Source organism: Podarcis cretensis, assembly GCF_951804945.1.
Source record: "Podarcis cretensis genome assembly, chromosome: 6".
Lineage (NCBI taxonomy): Eukaryota > Metazoa > Chordata > Lepidosauria > Squamata > Lacertidae > Podarcis > Podarcis cretensis.
This window is the reverse complement of record NC_137175.1, coordinates 41,474,117-41,488,767: the sequence shown is the minus strand read 5'-3', so window position 1 is coordinate 41,488,767 and position 14,651 is coordinate 41,474,117. Positions and strand designations below refer to the sequence as shown.

The following is a 14,651-nucleotide window of genomic DNA, read 5'->3' as shown; positions in this document are numbered from 1 at the left end:
TCTTTTTACTTTTAATTTCCAGAATTAATAATGCTGCCACTTACTGGTTGGGGAGTGGGCTTCCACATGTTCAAGCAGAAAGGGGCAGGTGCTGCAAGTCTGCTTTAAAAGGTTTATTAACAGGCAGGACCGTATTTAGGTTTGATGAGGCCCTAAGCTCCTGAAGATAATGGGGCCCTTTATATTTCCAGCTGTCCTCTGTCAATAACAAATTGTCACTGTTTTTGTGTTGAATATATGGAAAATTATGGACCAAATAGATATCTAAAGCCATTTGCACATAACAAAATATGTATTTTATCCAAGTAATTGTTGAACTGAAATACAATTAAGAAGAAGTATATTAATAGTGAAACAATTATTAAGCTCTAACTTAAAATGATTTTTTATTCATAACTTAATGCAAACACATTGGCATTTGGCAATAACAAAAGTTCCTTTAGAAACACAATTTACAAAGACGCATAATCTAGTCTCTAGAAACTTGCTATAACATGAAATAATAATAGCAAACCAGTGATATTTTAGGAAGCAGGCTAGCAGGCAGGGCCCATTACTTACACCATAGGAGCCTACACAACACAAAACACTGTTGCTGTATGTAGGTTTTATTTTATTTGTTTTTATCTTATATTTTGGAAAAGGTGTTTTTTTCTTTACATTTTTGGGGGGCCCCCAAGAGAGTGGGGCCCTAAGCTATGGCTTGTTTAGCTTATACGTAAATCCGGCACTGACTGGCGGCGCGGAGGTGAGGAAAGTGAAGGAGGATTTGGTACAGGGTACAGCCGGCGCCTGCTTCCTCCCGCCGGCTGCTGCGGGGAGGGCCGAGAAGACGGGTGTGTGTACCTTTAAGAGAAAAGGAAAGCAGGAAGTCGCTGTGGGGCAGCCAGAGGAGCCGCAAACCGACTGGGTCGCCTGCGTGGAGCTTGCATGGGGTCTCGCTGACCAAGCCTGCCAGTCCCTCGGGGGGGAGTTGAGCTGTGATCTCTGGAGAGAACCGACTGTCCAATTTCAGGTAGGATCCTTTGCCCGCAATATACCTGTGAAGATCTGCAACCGAGCTGCTTGATTTATTACTCCCTTGCGTCCGGCTTACATTGGCAGTTGTAGGAGATGAACGGTGCCTGTACACTTCCTTCCTGTAGGGTGCAAATCCTATCCTGTTTTGGTGTGTTTGTTCCTGCCTGCAATGCCGAGTTTGAATTGGCTTGGCATGTTTTTTTTTTTACTTTCTGCAAGCCATGCAAGGAACGCCTATAAGGACTAGAGAGATGCAAAGGTGGAGTGTATATTTTCGTGGAAGCAGGCTTTATACGGAAACATTTGCTATATTTATTGAATGAGCCCCAGAGGCACTTACGAGACTTTTTCACAGGGGATGCAGCAATTGTTCATTTAATCGTAACACCCTATTATTATTTTAATTAATTAATTAAAGTGATGCCCTGAACACCTATACACTGGAGCACAATTTCTTTTCTTATCCTGAAGCAAAGTTCTTAACCTGAAGCACTATTTCTGGGTTAGCGGAGTGTGTAACCTGAAGCGTATGTAACCCGAGGTACCACTGTATAATGGATATTAACATCACATCATTAACACCACAGCCTCAATATCTTTTAAGACTGTGATGTTCTCTCCAGAGTGGAATCTGGATGCTTCCATTTAATCAAAGGTGCTAATGCACTTTAACATGACCACATTTATTTGAGGTACATTACATGCTAATATAAATCTGTCTTCTTTTCATGCCTTCATAAGGAATACTAAATGGTGTTCTTACCATAGCTAGCAAAACAACCCTTTTGAAACAGTGGTATCTGGTATCTGCTGTTTCCTTCTGTGCTCAGGGGAATAAAACATCCAATATATCAAAAAGCCTGGCGGATTCAGTTTCTATTTCCCATAGTAAAGAAATTAGGGGAAAATTTTTTAAAAAAGGAAATTGGTCAATGTTCAGCGAAGTTTCCTCTCCCCCTGTGTATGCTGTATGTTTTGGAAATGACTCCACAGAGGATATGCTACAGTCAACACTAAAACATTCTGCCTTCCTAGAATAGCAGGAATACTAGAACTTTTGTTCAGAGGTGTGTATGTTTTGGCCCATTCATGTGGTGTGAAGGTGGCTGCCAAGGTTGTGAGTTCTTCACATTGGTTGACATTTTATTTGCAGCCAGCATTCCTATAGCTTACTAGGCTATCAGTGAGAGCTAAGGTGAAATTGTTAGAAATGGCCAGGGGTCACCAATGGCGGAGAGAACACTGTTGATATCCGTCTTCGTTTCATGCTGGACGAGAAATTGTGTGCAACTGATATAAAATGGATGAACATAGTTTTGGATTTAATTTTAAAATTAATTATCCTTGAGTGTGTACACTTAGTTGGTCTTTAAGGTGCTACTGGAAGGAATTTTTTAATTTTGTTTTGTGTACAGGAGTGTGCCACATACTAATGGACATGAAGGATGGGGCTTTCCAAGGTTACTTCATGTGTTATATGCAATATCTCTAAGGCCTGACAATTGTTCAGAGATCACATTCCTTGAGCTCATCCTAACATGGGACCAAATCCTGATGTGGCTGCACTTTTGCTAAAAATACACAACTGAACATAATAGGTCAGTGCCGGCAATTCTGACAATTGAGTGTGTGTGTGTAGGCAGAACATAGAAGTACAGTGGTACCTCAGGTTACATATGCTTCAGGTTACAGACTCCGCTAACCCAGAAATAGTACCTCGGGTTAAGAACTTTGCTTCAGGATGAGAACAGAAATTGTGCGGTGGCGGCGCAACGGCAGCAGGAGGCCCCATTAACTAAAGTGGTGCTTCAGGTTAAGAACAGTTTCAGGTTAAGAACGGACCTCCGGAACGAATTAAGTACTTAACCCGAGGTACCACAGTATAGAGAATATGTGGCGGAGTCTCCTTCTTTGGAGGTCTTTAAGCAGAGGCTTGACAACCATATGTCAGGAGTGCTCTGATGGTGTTTCCTGCTTGGCAGGGGGTTGGACTCGATGGCCCTGTGGTCTCTTCCAACTCTATGATTCTATGATTCCTTATACAGTACTGAGGCAGGCAGCTGGTTCATTTAGCACTGTTTTGTCTACATTGACAGTGACTCTTTAGGGATACAGGTAAAAGTCTTTCCTTGTCCTACCTGGAGATGCTATAAGACTGAGCTAAGGCTCTTGCCCAAAAGAACTATTATTTATTTTATTTATTTATTTAAATTTAATTTAATTTAATTTATATATCACCCTTCATCATAAGATCTCCCTGGGTGGTTCATGGAATAAAATGTGGGATAAAAACAAGTAAGTAATTAAAAACAAAACAGCAATACAATAATCCCCCTTTCCACAGACACCTTTAAAAGGCTGTAGAATAGCAATCAGCCAAAGGTCTGGTTGAAGAGCAAATGGTGCCTGGTGCCTAAATTTATTAGATTTCTATATAAAGATAACTATACACGAAAGCCTCGGATCATTCAGGAATTCTACCAAATGCTGTAGTACCGTAGAATATTAAATGGCTGAAAGTGGTGCTGATGTAGTGTAGCAGTGAAAATCAGGTGCCAAGTATATTTTTGGCTCCAGATCTGCATTATCACCAGACTGATGTTCTCTGGGCATCACCTTACAACAGTTCATATTTTGTTTCTAGCCGCAATGCAGATCTGGATGCAAATATATACTAGATTTCCAAATGAGATTATTCTAATAAGCATTCAGCCTTCTATCTTAAGGGTTAGCTTGAGGTGCTTAGCCATTTAAAATAAAAAGTAAAAAATGGCCACGAGAGATAGTACTGTCTTTGAGGAGGAACTAGTGAGATAAAATCTTAATCATAACACACTGTTGCTGCAACACAGGGAATTTCATTAGTCTTTATGCAAGAAGCCGAGCATTTCCTCTTTCACCTGCTGTTTTGCAATCCTCTTGCTTTCTGAACTAAGGATAGGTTAGGGTTAGGGTTAGGGTGGCTCCACCACGCTGGAAGGATTTTGAATGGCCTTTTAATCCAGTGCCCTGACCATTTTGCTTATTGCTCCAGGTGGTTTCCTATCCCACCTCAGACTTCCTTCAACTACTTGCATTCAGAGTCTCTCCTGGAAAAGGGATCTGAAGACTTGGATTTCCCAACATCATTTTGCATAAGTGAGAGGAGAAATTGCTCAGTTGATGGAAAACCTGACCCAGCTTGTTTCTTGCCTGCTGGTGACATTTGCTGCCTGCTTCCATCTACTTTGCAGCTCGTAAGCAGACCACTGCTTTTCTGGCCATGCAAAGCACGCTGAACTACCTCTGGAAAACGGATGATGTGCTGGGTCAAGGTGCCACAGCCAGTGTGTACAAAGCCCGTAACAAGGTGAGGAGGCTTTATATATATAACTAGGATGCCCTGTGAGTGTGGTGTTCACTTAGCAAAGCAATTACACAACATAAATTTGAGGCATAACAGTAGAACGAGTCTTAGAGCTGGAACATAACATAATTGGCATAAATACATTGGGTTGGATACAGATTTGACACATGTGAAGTCAAGGGGGCATAATTTAGTCATGATCCAACCAATTTAATTTAAATAATGGGAAGTGGAGTATTAGCAGAGCAGCCCTAAGTGAGGCAGATGAAGGTTATATGGTTTAGTTAAGAACTGGTTTGGAGATCCAAGCCCAGATCAGAAGAGGATTTGAGAGCTGGGATGCACCTAGAAAGCTAGCCTTTTTTTTTTTTTACCATAATAAGTCTTGTGATTTTTATTGTCAGGGCTGTTTCAAGTGTAGCTCATTCTCATGAGAAACAAAGGTGGCAGAGTTTTTGCCTGAAAACTGGGTTGCTTCTAGAAAAAAATGCCACCACGGGCCCTATTAATGCATGTGTCTTTACATTAACATGGCCGCTTGGAGCACAATCATGCTCAATGTGGCTGCTGCGATCTTGAGTACGACAGCAGAGCAGAGCTCTGCCATTGGAAGAGTTTGTGCTGATGTAGCAAAATTCACAGCCACTGTGTGTAGAGGTGCATTAAACAAATGGCTAGTGTGTTCAAAGCTACGATTGTGACCTATACAGCCCTGGCTTGAGACCAGGTAACGTGAAGGGACAACTTCTCTCATGAAATCTTTTGCAGAGGCTCCTCTCTGTTCTACCAATATCTGGGACACTTTTGGGGGAGTTCTGAGATGAGGTATACCCAGTGGCTCTGCTCAGACTTTGGCATGCCTTCTTGTGTTTCTTATGGCCTCCCATCAAAATGCCTATACTTTTTTTATTTAGGCAGGCCTCCAGCCTCTGGAACTAGCTCTGGGAATTTTAAAAGCAACAACTCGTTTTCACCTGCTCACTATTTATCCCCCTCCTCCTTGTTCCTTTTTCTTTGGATGACAAGCTTTATCTGCTCTTTTTCTTTTATCTTCTTATAGATCTTCTTATTGCATTTTTATTATTTCTGAGCACCTTGGGTGCTAGGAACAAACTATATAAATGAAATCTGTATCTGTATTGGATTTGAATCTGGGTTTTTAAAATTGTTAATCACTTCAGAATATTCTACAGAGCAAATGAAATAGCTGGAACCCATGGGAATAAGTAAACAAAATATGATGACTTGTCTGCTGCATGTTTTGGAGATGTGCCTCTCTCCTCATTCATGTTTACATGCTGCAGGGTCATATAGAATGAATAAAGGTTCCTGAAACCCTCCCCTTTGTTTCCTCCCTCCCCCCCCCGCCCCCCAGAAATCAGGAGAACTGGTTGCTGTGAAAGTCTTCAACAATGCCAGTTACATGAGACCTCAGGAGGTGCAGATAAGGGAGTTTGAGGTGCTGAGGAAGTTAAACCACCAGAACATTGTCAAGCTTTTTGCTGTGGAAGAGATTGTAAGTTGTGGTTTTCACTCTCAAACAAAGGCTGATGTATATGTTATGGTTGGTGTGATAATGGTGGCATTGTGTAACACCCCACTAAAACTTATCTTAACTGAACACTGCAATTACTGAATCTTGTTTATCAAGGATGTTTATACAGTGTGTAGATGTTCTCCCCTCCACACATAGCATACTGTTACTTTAGCCTTGCCTGAACAGCACTTCTGTTTATCAGGTCACTTGTTTATACTAAATGTGCCATGTGGAGTTATTTGTTATTTTTGGCAATGGCACACCAGCATGTTGGACAACATTGCCTTCTTCAGCACAGCATTCAGATCAGAGGTAGGCAGTGTGGTGCCCTCCATATGCGCTTGGACTGCAGCTCCAATCTGCCCCAGCCCACGTAACCTGTAAGTCCAGCTTGATGGGAGTAAGGAGTTCAACTTTCTCTGGAGGACACCACTTGGGTACCCTTGATTTAGGCACTTGCTAGCCCATCAAAGAATCCCTACAGCTGCCTTAATTTGTGCCAGGGCTTCTTATGAACATCCATTTTCAATGAAGGAGTAGGGCCATAGTTCTGTGGTAGAGCATCTGTGTGCAGCGACTATAAAAAAAGGGAAAATCCATGCATGTAGGAAGGTTCCTGGCATATCAGGGTAGGACTGGGAATCCAGGAATCCTGGAGTGGTGCTACCAGTCAGAGTAGACAGTACTGAGGTAGATGGACTCATTGTCTGACTTGGTATAAGGCGGCTTCCTATGTTCCTATTTTACAACATGCCAATGGCCTATATCTTTCTGGGAATTTCCCTTCCATATCTGTGTACCACAGAATGTTATTAACCTCTCAAAATCCTGAGGTTTGAAAGTGTTTCCAGACAGTGAGATTAGGGGAAAAGCAACTCAGGCAAGGGTAGCCAATGTAATACCTGTCAGGTGTTTTAGATCATAACTCACATCAACCTTAAATAGGGATGATTTAAATACCACATTGACTACCTCTGAACAAAAAAATTGTCTGATTGGAGCTTTTCCTAAATAATAATAATAAGGTCCTCTCAGCTTGTAGAGAGCCAGTAAGACAGTAAGACTCTAGTGTGCTACAGGCAGGGCGGTTTTTTAACTCAAAACTTAGGAACACACAGAATTCAATCATACATTTTTTCCTACCTGCATTCTGAAGTGGTATAGTTCAGGAGAGCTGTACTGTATAGTTTTTTATTCTTTTTGCCTAAGCACATGAGCTTTAAGCACACTGATGAATTGGGGGGCGGGTGGGGCAGGAATTCCCCTCATAAGGGAATAGAGGAATGAGTGTTCATAGCTGTGAAGGAAATGCAAACAAGGATAAGAGGCAGTTCCTCTGCCTGCTGGCTTGCATTGGATTGTGCTGCCCCTGGTTTCCAAGTTTACTGTGCCATTCTATCTTTTGCAGTCTCTCCTGAGGACCAGTCTCAGCATATGTCACTCCTAGGAATGAAAAGCAAAGGCGTCGTTTTGAGTGCTAAATGCTTTTGTCACCCATCCAGTCTATACGCAGTGAGCAATTAGTGGACTGGAAAATCTTACCAGTCCTGGGGCAGTGAAGCAGCCAAGTGTCTGCGTTGTGACGAATCTGTTCTCAGTGTGCGTTTAAGGGCTAGTGACTTGTTGTGTGGAAGTTACATTCCAGATGCAGCCCATGCGAATTTTCATCGTATGTGAGGAGTTTATCCTTTCCCTCCCCAGCGATGATCAGGATGAAAAAATCCCACCCTCTCTGGCACAGCTACCAGGGTTAGAAACTAATGGGAACTTTACACACCCCCATAGATTGGGGGGGGGGGGGTTGTCCTAATCATGTCTAAAAAGGGAAGGAATAAATCTTCCCTGAATTCCCATGAGCTGTAGTCCTGATCAAAACCAGATCCCCTGCACCTGTAATTAACTGAAGAAAAAAACCAGACATTGCTGCATGCTAAACCCCTGTTATCAGCATGTGTGACAGTTGCGTGAACTACAGTGAGTCACAAATGGGGTGAGCACAGTTGCACACAGATCCTGCTTGTGGGCTTCCTATGGGCATCCAGTTGACCAAATGAGGACAGAAATGTTGGACTAGATGGGCCTTTCGTCTGATCCGGCAGGACTGCTCTCATGTTAAATAATATGCAGATTTTCCCCAAACAGTAGAAATTAACTTGAGAACATTGCTATGACCAAGAGGACTCATTTTCATCCTATGGTCGGAATGTGCTTTGAGATGCTGACCCAACAGGACCTTGGGGCTCAAACGCAGATATATACACAGGGATAATTTACCCTTACTGACTTCAGATCATGTACTTATATGGTCTCTTCACTTCCTTCTGCACACTACTTCCATCCTATCATGTGGAAAGAGACTCAAGATATACCCATAGATGAAGTGCATCAAATGGGCAGGGACTGGGCTTACTTGCTCCCATTACTTCGCTCTCCTCAGTTAGCTCTTTTCTGAATAGAAACTACATGTGGTGTATAGCTAAAAAACCCCGCATGCACACCCCTTTGCTCGCAACTGCTTTTACCTTTTAGGAGAACAGATTAAAGCCCCCGTATTTTACCAATGAGGTTAAAAGCAGCTTTGTGGATTTTCAGCAGGGGAAAGAAACAGCATAAAGAGAAAGGCTTAAGAAGCCCCCTCCCCACTTGGTCTTTATCTTCCCCTTCAGATAACCAGACTCATCAGTTGTATTGTGTATGACATGTATTAGTGCCCTTAGTCTTGCAGGGGATTTATGCTAGCTTCTGCTGTTGCAGCATGAGATGATTGGAGCACTAGCACATTCTGTAATGGAGTGCATGCTATCAGGCATACAGTTCAACCCCCATAAAGTGGGATTTCATTTTTGCCCTCAAATTCAAACACAGGAAAGCTGCAAACAGAAGGTGTTGGTGATGGAGTACTGTTCAGGTGGGAGCCTGCTGAGCCTCTTAGAAGACCCAGAAAATGCCTTTGGCTTGTCAGAATCAGAGTTCCTCATAGTGTTGCACTGTGTAGGTAAGTAAGTGCGACTGCTCTGTGGGCCAAGATGAATCTTACATCCTACAAATGACTTTGCACAGCCTTCAAACGTAATGTTTCCTGTGTTCCAATACAGTGCCAAATTAGATGTGACATTATTCATGGCCTCAGCGATGGTGTGTTTACTTTTCTAAACATAAGTAGCAAGCAGGTGGGCAGCCAAGCTGGATCAGGATCACAGTATGGGAAGGTGGGGGCTTCCCAGGGCCTTTGCCACTGACATGGCCCTGATTGCAGTTGTCCCCACCTCACACATGTGCCTACATAAACTATTCACAAGTGAAATCTGCCATGGTCTGGAAGGATCAATTCCAATCAGGACCCTGATAGGGACAAATACATAAATCCCCCTCCACCACAAACAGTCCCAATCCAGTTCCAATGCACCCCCCCCCATGTATTGGTTAATGAGCAACTTATAACCATAGATCTAAGCCATGGTTTAATAAACCATGGTTTAGCATTATGTGTGAACCAGACCATTGTGTATCTTCATGTTACTTTTGTCATTGGAGAAAGCCCAGAAAAACCAGAAAATTCTGATTCCTGTTAGTGCCTTTTTATAGAAGAATGATCACATCTTTCTTCCTTTTTTAGTGGCTGGCATGAACCATCTCCGTCAGAATGGGGTTGTCCACAGAGATATCAAACCCGGAAACATTATGAGGCTGGTTGGAGACGATAACCAAAATATCTACAAACTGACTGATTTTGGGGCTGCCCGAGAACTAGACGATGATGAAAAGTTTGAATCAGTTTATGGGACAGAAGAATATCTTGTGAGTAAAGTGGATTGCTGGAGATTTTTTTATTAGTAAAAGAAGGCTGAAGATTCCTACTGACAGATAATTCGGGGGGGGTGTCTTTTTTGCAGCTGGAACACAGAGAGCTGGATCATTTTTTTAAATAGAAAAATAGGGTCATTCCAGAGTAGACATTGCAATCTTCTGTTTCCAGAAGAAAGGAAAATTTAATGGGAGTTACTGTGCTTTGTGCTATTAGGGTGGTTACGTTTGAGTAACCTGCAGAGTCATCCAATGAAGCTGAAGAATGGGTGATTCAGAACAGATGAAAGAAAGTATAGGCTGATTAATAAACTAAAGAATTTGCTGCCCTAGGATGTGGTGGGGGCTTTAAAATTGGATCAGACAAATTCATGGAGAACAAAGCTTTCAGTGACTGATAGTCATGATGGTTGTGTTCTGCCTCCAGGTTAATCAAGCTATTGATTAAATTTGCATAAATCAATATCTGAATAAAATTCATACTTCTGAAGCAAGAAGCACATAATCTTCACTTTAGGTTATTCACATTTTATAGGCATTCTTCTTGTTGGGAGAGAAAGGAGAATACAGTGGTGCCTCGCAAGATGAAAAGAATCCGTTCCGCGATTCTCTTCATCTAGCGGTTTTTTCGTCTTGCGAAGCAAGCCCATTGATGGCTTAGCAGATTAGCGCTATTAGCGGCTTAGTGGCTTTTAGCGGCTTAGCGGATAAGCGGCTTAGAAAAAGGGGGGGGGGAGGAAAAAAAAGTCGGAAAAACTCGCAAGACATTTCGTCTTGCGAAGCAAGCCCATAGGGAAATTCGTTTTGCGAAGTGCCTCCAAAACGGAAAACCCTTTCGTCTAGCGGGTTTTTTGTCTTGCGAGGCATTCGTCTTGCGGGGCACCACTGTACAGTACATTTTTTAAAGATGGTTCTTTCCATCTCCTGTTTTTAGACGTGATCTTATTTAAAAATATATTTTTTAAAAAACTGCTGCTTGTTTTAATGGGAGGTAGGGTTTTTTAGTTTAGTCATTTATCTGTTCTAATCTAACTGATCAACTGAATGTTGCAGATTTAATTTTAGCACGCATTACCTATTTTATTCCCTATTTCATTTGTGGCTTTTAAAAGCTTGAATGGCCTTAATACTCAAGCCGTCTTTCTTTTTTCTCTTTTCTTTTACCTTATCACTTAAAGCACCCAGACATGTATAAGCGAGCAGTGCTGAAGAAGCCCCAACAGAAGGCTTATGGGGTGACCGTAGATCTTTGGAGTATTGGGGTGACATTTTACCATGCAGCCACAGGCAGCCTCCCATTTATCCCATTTGGGGGACCACGCAGGAACAAGGAAATCATGTATGTATTTTGTATGTTTTCTTGATTTGCCTGCTTTATCTCTTCTTCACATACTAAAAAGTGAGGGGGTGGGGAGAGAGGAGGGAACACAACACATCCAAATTGATGTTATATATATCTGTGTAAGGGTGATAATCTCACCATTCTTGCTGACTCCTAAAGATGGGGTGCATCATTCAACAGGTACAAAATAACAACTGAGAAACCTACTGGAGCTATAGCAGGAACCCAAGAGCAAGAGAGTGGAGCCATCATGTGGACCTATGAGCTTCCAATCACATGCCGGCTTTCTGTGTAAGTAGAAAGGGATTGGATAAGCTAATGATTAAGAGTGTTAGAAATTCTGCAGCACAATCTCTTTCTTACCTTAATCCTTACCCGGGAGTAGGTCCTGTTGGATGTAGTGGGACTTGCTTTTGAGTAAACATGCACAGCTCATATTTTTTTATTATCAAGGCTCTTTCACACAATGCAGGTCATGTTTGTTTTTGCTGTCTAATTGTGTGTGAAAGGTACATAGATATCCACCCATGTACACAATTTGCATCTGAGAGATCGTGGAACTCTGGCAGGCTTTAAGAACCTCCATCAAGTTGCCTAATCCTCATTTAAACACATCTAAATCAGTCCTTATCACCACATCTCAAGGCGGGGGCTCCACAAGTTTGTATTTTCGGCTGTAAAAGGCTCCCAGGTAGCTTACATATATCAGTGAAAAGACAGTCCTTGCCAAAAGGCTTACAATTTAAAAGGCACAATGCAAAAGGAAATGGGGTGGGGAGCGAGCATGAAAAACATAAGCCTGGGCACTAGTTCTTAGTTGCATAATCATGCACTGTATGGAAAAAGTTGCTTCCCTTTGTCTGTCCTGAATCCATTGCCAATTTCATTGGGTGGCGTCAAGTTTGGATGCCTATGAGAGATGAATAAATATTTCTGTCTATTCCCTTACTCCATACCAGAGGCAGGCATAGGCGTGGTTAGTTGCTACATGCCCTTGGTTGGCATCTTTTCCTTACCAGTAACATTTGAACAATTGCAGATCCCATAGAGTTGCAAGGATCACGTGGATTCCGCTTAAACCAGCATCCCCCTACTCAGTTGTGTCCACTATGTACGACTGTGGGTAGTACGTAGGTCGAGAGTATGGAACTTTCTTCTTTTTTGCTCTTGAGGATTGCATTCCTGTGAAGCGTGACATCTCTTCAGTAATTGAATGTGAATGGGTTTTTGTTTGGGGTTTTTTTCCCCATTGGAAACATATCCCATCAGGCAGGGATACTATTAAAACAGAAGTTGGGCCTTCTGTTTTTGCAGGATCTGGCCACATTAGTTAAGAGCAATCTGATCAGGCAGACTTAATAACAACACCCTCTTTTCATGCCAGCACTTTGACAGACAGACATTCCGGGGGTGCGGTGGGTAGAAATAGATTGTCTCTGCACGACTGGCTGCTCTGGCCACCTCGCCAGCTGCTCTGGCTTACAGCATCCCTCTGCTCTCACTGCTTTTCTAGAAGATGAAGACGCTCTTTTAGGGAAGAGGGCTTATTTTTGCTCATCAGGCTGGTTTGAATGAGGGAGCAAAGAAAGCTTCTTGAGTGGTTTCAGGAAGAAGAAAGAGTGTGACTCAGGCAAGAGGCAGGCTGCAGCTCAGAAAACCAACTGGAGCTCTGGAAGCATATTTAAGGTGCAAGAGGCCCTTCGTAGAAATCTGATGAGGGAAAATATCTATTGTGGTATTAATGCTGTAAATCTCTCTACCTATGCTCAACCTGAATCTTTGTAAATAAACACAAATATTACTAAATGCCAGAAGGGTCCTGTGCCCTTATTCCAAAGGAAACTGATTCACACTGGAATAACTTCTCACTGCTTGGAAAACTGGGGTCAGCAATAACGTCTGGGTTTACTTCTCTACTCCTTACAGTGGGCTGAAGAGGCAGCTTGTCCCCATCCTTGCAAGCATCCTAGAGGCTAATCAAGAGGAGTGCTGGGGCTTTGATCAGTTTTTTGCTGAAACCAATGATATCTTGCATAGAAAGATAATCCACGTCTTTTCTTTGTCGCAAGCTACCATGCACAAGATCTACATCCACTCCTACAACACGTAAGGATTGTTGCCTTGGGCAGAGAAGGGAGTAGAATCCAAGTGCCCTAATCTAATGCTCAGGCCAGAGTTTTACTACAGGTTGGCAAATTAGCTATAAAATAGTTGAGAAAGCTTAAGTTGCATATAAATAACAATATCCAGAACTGAGGATTGCTGTTGTGGCAGCGCTCTGCATTCTAGAGGTGGAAAGTTGAGTTCTGGGTTTTAGAATATTGGAGATAAAGTATTTGGTTAAATAAATAGCTGATGTGCCTTGCTATTATCTCACAGGCACTGGGTGTTTTGGAATTGCTGTATAAAGAAATAGGGTGAGTCTTAAATTGCTGTTTCCTCTTAGTTTCTGACAAGATCAGAATATTCAGCTGCCTGTTTTTTTATGAATGACTATTGAGAACCTATTAATTCTGCATGGCACAAAAACTTTGCTGACTTCACTTCTAGGAAGCAGTAGGTGGGTCACAGTCATGTTCACCTGGGTGATTAATGTTATGATGGAAGCCTTAGGGAGCGTAGTCATCTAGCAGAATAGTAATCTACAGTAGAATATATGAAATAGGTTAAGGCAGAAAGCCTGAATGGTCCTGCATCAATTTAAGTGGGTCTAATAAAATATCATATTATTGATTATGATGATGATGACTATTATCATCATCACCATCCACTACCATCAAGGGTTTTTGCTTTGCCTGGTGTTCAGAAGAGAACAGCATGCACTTTCTCTTGAAATGTCAGTGTTCTGGGAGGAAGAGTTGCTCTGTAACTATTCTTTTTATCTTTGTTTTGAACATTTTATCCTGCATTTCTGTTAAAATAATCACGGTGACTTGGGAGACTAGTGTGACCTTAAGTAAGTCTCTGTGGTCCCTGTTTGACAATATTTGGCAGGGGATAGGGTGTCATTTCATTCTCTACATCAGGTCTTTTTAACCCAGTTTTGAAAAGCATCCATTCGCCTACTAGAATCAGGATATTTTGAATAATTTATTGAATGCGAGAACAAAGCTGGCTTGGCAAGCTTTCCTGGGGAAGGAATTCTAGAGAGGGTACTACTGCCTGTCTTGGATAAAGAAGGGGTGCTGCTTCATTGTAAATGAAAACAATGATCCTTTGTCCCTCTGCTTCGTATTCTTCAGAGTCCCCATATTTTTAGAAGATGTCTTCAGGCAAACAAATATACCTCCCCATCACCAGGAGTATTTCTTTGAGGGTTACTCCTATGAACTGGAGCCTAACCTGCAAGCGCATCGTTTCCCCAAAACCACTGAAACCTGCCCTCTTATCATGCTGAGCACAGAACTTCGGGATCCAGTGATGCTGAGATACAGAGATCGTGAGTTTGTGTAGTTTTGCATGCACGTAATCTCTTTGCCTGCCTTGAGTAGTTGCTTGCTATGACTCTGCATTCATAACTAGGTCCATACTCATTTACTCCATACAAAATTGGCACCATAGTCCTGTTTATATGGAACAGAGATAGAACCCAGGAAGTTTCC

General features: G+C 42.2%; 1 protein-coding gene across 2 annotated transcripts in view; it reads left to right on the top strand.

Moving 5' to 3' along the window:
* The first annotated feature begins 684 nt into the window (after nucleotides 1-684).
* IKBKE (inhibitor of nuclear factor kappa B kinase subunit epsilon) overlaps nucleotides 685-14,651 on the top strand; it is a 36,649-nt gene continuing 22,682 nt past the window's right edge. Inside the window, exons 1-9 of one of the 2 annotated variants that reach the window (XM_079979217.1) lie at nucleotides 685-1,015; nucleotides 4,254-4,369; nucleotides 5,742-5,882; nucleotides 8,769-8,898; nucleotides 9,520-9,701; nucleotides 10,886-11,046; nucleotides 11,230-11,340; nucleotides 12,976-13,155; nucleotides 14,292-14,488. In XM_079979217.1, the coding sequence (XP_079835343.1) occupies nucleotides 4,283-4,369; nucleotides 5,742-5,882; nucleotides 8,769-8,898; nucleotides 9,520-9,701; nucleotides 10,886-11,046; nucleotides 11,230-11,340; nucleotides 12,976-13,155; nucleotides 14,292-14,488 (1,189 nt within the window). In that variant the 5' untranslated portion in view covers nucleotides 685-1,015; nucleotides 4,254-4,282. Of the gene's footprint in view, nucleotides 1,016-4,054; nucleotides 4,370-5,741; nucleotides 5,883-8,768; nucleotides 8,899-9,519; nucleotides 9,702-10,885; nucleotides 11,047-11,229; nucleotides 11,341-12,975; nucleotides 13,156-14,291; nucleotides 14,489-14,651 lie in introns of both variants that reach the window. The other variant, XM_079979216.1, reaches the window with a different exon arrangement.